The sequence below is a fragment of the Octopus bimaculoides genome, chromosome 17, assembly GCF_001194135.2.
Source record: "Octopus bimaculoides isolate UCB-OBI-ISO-001 chromosome 17, ASM119413v2, whole genome shotgun sequence".
In the NCBI taxonomy this organism is placed as follows: Eukaryota; Metazoa; Mollusca; class Cephalopoda; order Octopoda; family Octopodidae; genus Octopus; species Octopus bimaculoides.
The window spans coordinates 49,395,683-49,400,911 of NC_068997.1; the positions used below are offsets into that span (position 1 = coordinate 49,395,683).

Consider the following 5,229-nt stretch of genomic DNA (forward strand, 5'->3'; position numbering starts at 1 on the left):
AATCAACATATTCACATATGTATGCGTGCGTGTATAATTCATGTGTTTTGTATCAATATATTGTATACGTGTGTGTGTTTCGATGTGTATGTGTGCGTGTGTGTATCTGTGTGTGTGTGTGTGTGAGAGAGAGAGAGAGAGAGAGAGAGAGTGAAAGCGTTTGTGTGTGTGTGTGATCAGTGTCCCGCTGATACTCCATTTCATTAAAAAGGAGATTGTAGTAACGTGAATCGAAAGAACCTCGCTCTATGGCTCACGTATTACCTGGTCCAGTAATCGAACTCACGACCTCATGCTTTAGTTATTAAGTCACAGTCCCACATATAATCCTGAATGCTAATTGCTTTACCACAATAGTCTACTCTGCAATACGTTCCTCTAAAAATTTCGACTTTCATTTACATTTGTGTAACAGGACCACAAGTTTGCAGATTTGTCTAAAATATTATTTTAATGTCAAATAATGTCATATATAGTTAATGTCAAATATAGTCAAATATACAAGAAATATATTTTATGATTGAAATAACTGATCTCTGTGATTGAAGTATGATAAGATTGACTAAACAGCGTTTGAAATACATTTCGTAACATATTTTCTTTCTATTTTTGCTAAGTTAGTCGTACAATATTTCAAGGTTGTTTATTGTGTAATCTTTTATCTTCTTACAGACTTTAAAGATATTGAAGTTCACAACCAGCCCTACTGTCTCATCAGCGACGAAACCACCACCACTACCACCACCACAACAACAACACAACAACAGCAGCAGCAACAACAGCAGTAAATATATGATAATAAAACCATAATAACAACACTAACAACAAAAGTAATTCCTCATTACTACTGAAAGTGAGAATAAGGAAAAAAAAACTATATCCGGCAGAAACATTAAATGAGTCGTTTGCAATCGCACTTGATCGAATTTCTCGTCCACTTCTAGTATTTGCGCCATTTTGTTGCCTTAGTAATTCTATTAAAAATGATTTTCAATACAGTTTCGCCCAGAATTTCTTCTGTTACCCCAGAGTCTGTGAATGCAGCCTCTACAAATGCAACACTTTTGTCCTGTATTTGGTTGGCAACCATTCACATATGCTTTCGGCCTCAACCACGATCGAAACAATACGTTCATAAGCAATACAAGCCTTCAGATAAGTTAGATGACTTTCTTAAGCTGGCGTTACTTACTATGGCAGAATCGTCTGAGAAAAGAAAACCTATCGGAATCACGGATTTCGCGAAGATTCTCCATGCAAAAAGTGATCAAGCTAAAAGTTATGAAATGACACGGAAACTGGCCTTTAGGACTTTATCAGCTTATATAAGTAAAAAAATCAGACGTGTTATACAGGAGGAGTATGCTGAGGAGGGAATAACTCGAAAACCTGATCTTTATAACAGCAATGTCGATGTTTTACTTGCTTCTCCGCAGTTCCATGACAACTCCTACCAAATACGCTTTCCTTTATCTTATAGTATACTATTAAATTTTGGTTTTGACGGCAAATCTCACATACTGTTTAGTGATACACACTGGGGTGACAATGACTATTTTGAGTATTACCCGGAGTGTAAATCGACAGAAATTTATGACCCAACGAATAACGTGTGTCGTCCTGTTATCTGTGAACCAGGTCACCAGTTTGTGCATGATTCTTGTGAAGAAATCGTAGGAAACGCACCATCGAAAGTGGAAAAGGAATCACCCGAAAATCTTTTTCAGGAAGACATCATGAACATGGTTGTTTTAAAGGCTAATGTCACATTTTCTGACTATTTAATCGCCTTGACAGCTGACTTTAAAGAGATGATGATTGAGTCGTTGAGTAAATTACTCAACACGTCTACAAATAGGATCCAGAACTTTACCGTTCACAAATCCGAAACACCAACCAACCCAGCCAATTTGATAATTCAAAGATTGCCTACTAAGCGCTACAGTATGTACATCGATCGCGACATTTTCTCCGAGGAATATTCATCAACCAGCACAAGGGATACGGACAAAGAGGAGAAATTTACCATGGAGATATCATTTATTCTTATGCCACTGAATACAACCAAAGAGAGGGGTAAGAGTGTATCATCAATAATAGAAGAAATGGACTCTCTTGTTCAAAGTAAAAGTTTCATGATAAATGTTAAGGAAACACGCGTAACAGTTGTCGGTTTGAAAAATGACTCGGATACCATAATGCCGAATATGTGGTGTATGAATGGAATTAAGAGTTATTACACAGATACTCAGTTCACTATGGTAACTCTAGAAAGTCGAGGGAAGAAATCGGAGTTGATTTACATAAACAAAACCGATCGTTTTTACCAGAAGGGTGAGTTCGATTTGACAATATTTATCCAAAGTACAATTGGGTTTAACAAAGCTAACGTTTCTGGTTTCGTATTCGTCTGTGACAAACCTCGTATAAGAAATAAAAAATGCGGCCGAATATCTCTGAGTAAGAAGGAGTACACTATATTCGAGAATAAATCTGTCAGTTTTCGGCAACATATCCTTGGTATTGATGATTACCAATTTGATGAAGGCAGTTCCATAGTTATCTGTATTCCATCAACCATGAAAGTTCGCAGATCAATTGTAAAAGGCTGCGATATAGGCAATGAAGAATTAATTTTCTCACAGATTATATTAACAATTGTGTTTGGACTTTTGTCTCTGGTTGCTCTTCTCGCTGTTTTAATCACATACAGTCTCTTTTCTAAACTTCGAAATATCCCAGGAATAAATATGATGAACCTAACATTGGCATTATTTTTGGCCGATTTCATATTTTTGGTATCTGCTTCTGTAGAGTCTGATGCTGCCTGTATTACAGTTGCAGTCTCATTACATTACCTATTCCTTGCTTCTTTCTTCTGGATGAACGTTATGTCGTACGATCTGTTTCGTACATTCGGCCATGTCAATATACTTCCGACACCGAGGCAAAAATCTAAAGTCATACCGCGTTATATCCTTTATGCTTGGGGAGCACCGCTCCTCATTGTGGCTGCTTGCCTAGCCATTGAATTTAGTCACATATCTCCTTCGGTTACTATTGGTTACGGAAAGGCGAATCCTGCGGCGATTGTCAGAAACAAAATGATGCGGGAACCATCCAATCGATCGCTGAACAACAGCTACAGATCAATGGATACTGCACATACATCTCATCACCTTGGATGCTGGATCCAAGACCCACTGGCATCTCTGATCGCTTTCGGAATTCCTTTGATATGTATCGTACTGACTAACGTTGTGATGTTCATTAGAACCATATACTGCATCCGGCGCAACCTCAAAACCATCAATTTACGCCTGAATCACCCAGTGTCTGGTCGGCATGACGTCATTTTATATGTGAAAATGTCCGTGGTTATGGGATTCACTTGGGTCCTTGGATTCGCTTCGTCAGGGATCAGCAGCGGTGCTCAACCCACCGAAAGTATATGTCTACTGCTCAACATCATTGGAATTTTATTTGTGATCTTCAACTGTTCCCAGGGAATTTTTATTTGTTCTGTATTTGTTCTAAACAAACGGGTTTTTGGCCTCTACCAATCACTCTGGGCTAAATTAATGAAAACCATTAAACAGCGAGAAAATAGTATTTTTACTATAATCCAGAACGATAAATAATAAAACAGATTCTAATATTAAGTACAATAAACATGTAGTATTACAGTGACATTTAGAAAACTTTCTGCCACATGAAAATTACACACTCGCTGTATTGTACAACAAACACTACACCCCACTACAGCCTATAGTAATTCTACGTTAAATTCTATAGACTAACAGAAAGTATTTTCTATTATTTGCTATAACAGAAATCGCAACCTTCACCAGTCTATCCCATTACATATACAGCTACTGTTTTTCTATACACTTTAATAGTAACTATAATTGTAACGTTCCTCTTTCTCGTTAACTCTAAACTATACCTTGCGCCATGACACGTCTAAATCATTTTATTAAATCTCAAACTACGTAACTCCATCTCCCAATATCTATGCTAAAACGAATACATCACACCACCTGTATACTATATATAAGAGTGTATGCTTATTTTTCTGTAGCGCAGTAAAAGAATTCTCTTAGCTTGCACTGGTCTATTCTCCAACAGTCACTCTACCATATACCGGATTAATGTGGCTTCACGAATGGTCTTTAACATTGACCTAAGTAATATATTTCGCTATTACATACAAGATTATTATGAATTGCTATTTACTATTTATGCAATATTGTATGCATATACGTAGACATATGGCAATACACACTATATTTATTGTCTTTCTAAAGCACCTGTTTCTCAAGAGCGAGTACATCTTTCCGTTGCCGGTGAAGCAAACAGTTTTTTCGGACTAACAGAAAATCCTTGAAGCACGTATAGATTCAGTCACTCAGAAAAAGCACTTTAATACTTCAATATCCAAAACACTGGAATTTCCCGGACGATAATATTACGAATTATAAGACTGACTGTTCCATTATAGGAATTACCTCTTCCTATGTTAATGATGTCAGAAAATACAGTCTGTTGGAGTCATTTGTAATTTTCATCAAAATATTGAAATTGCTATGTATTACGTATTTTCTGACAACCTGCTGGCTAAAGAACTTTTCATTCCGTATAATCGATTTCCGTACTCTCAAAAATAATCATATGTTTAAAATATTTTATTCATGAATATTGAAACTCAATCGACAAATGCTGATTCACTAATACACATGAATTTTTGCATTTCATTTTTTTGGTATCTTACTCTTGATATGATACATCCCTTGTTGTTACATGCAAATAAGTTAGAACAATACATGTTCTGTACATGGTAATGACTGGACACATACATGAGGTCCTTTAAAAAAATGTTCTCAACCAATGATATCTTGATGTACTATTGTCGCAACATCTTGCGATTTTCCACAAATATGTGACAATGTTTCCAAAATTTTTTTTTTAGTTTTCAATAATTGAAAAGTGGAACTCGGAGTTGCGTTTCAACGACACTTTCACTCTGATAATATATACACACTACTGAGGATTTATATATCGTCAGTGAAAGAATTATGAGAATATGCGTTGAAAAGGATCATATTTTAAATTATTTTTATGTTCGCTTTCTGAATATTTAGAAAAGCACAAGCAGTGGTAGTCAAAATGCGTGTGTATACATGCAAACATACATATACATACATACATACATACATACATACATACATA

At 36.0% G+C, this 5,229-nt stretch overlaps 1 protein-coding gene across 1 annotated transcript in view; it reads left to right on the forward strand.

The window, feature by feature from the left end:
- LOC106881692 (uncharacterized) overlaps positions 1-5,220 on the forward strand; it is a 6,535-nt gene extending 1,315 nt beyond the window's left edge. Inside the window, exon 2 of the mRNA XM_014932194.2 lies at positions 673-5,220. Within this exon, the coding sequence (XP_014787680.1) occupies positions 984-3,641 (2,658 nt within the window). The 5' untranslated portion in view covers positions 673-983 and the 3' untranslated portion in view covers positions 3,642-5,220. The remainder of the gene's footprint in view (positions 1-672) is intronic.
- The last annotated feature ends 9 nt before the right edge of the window (positions 5,221-5,229 follow it).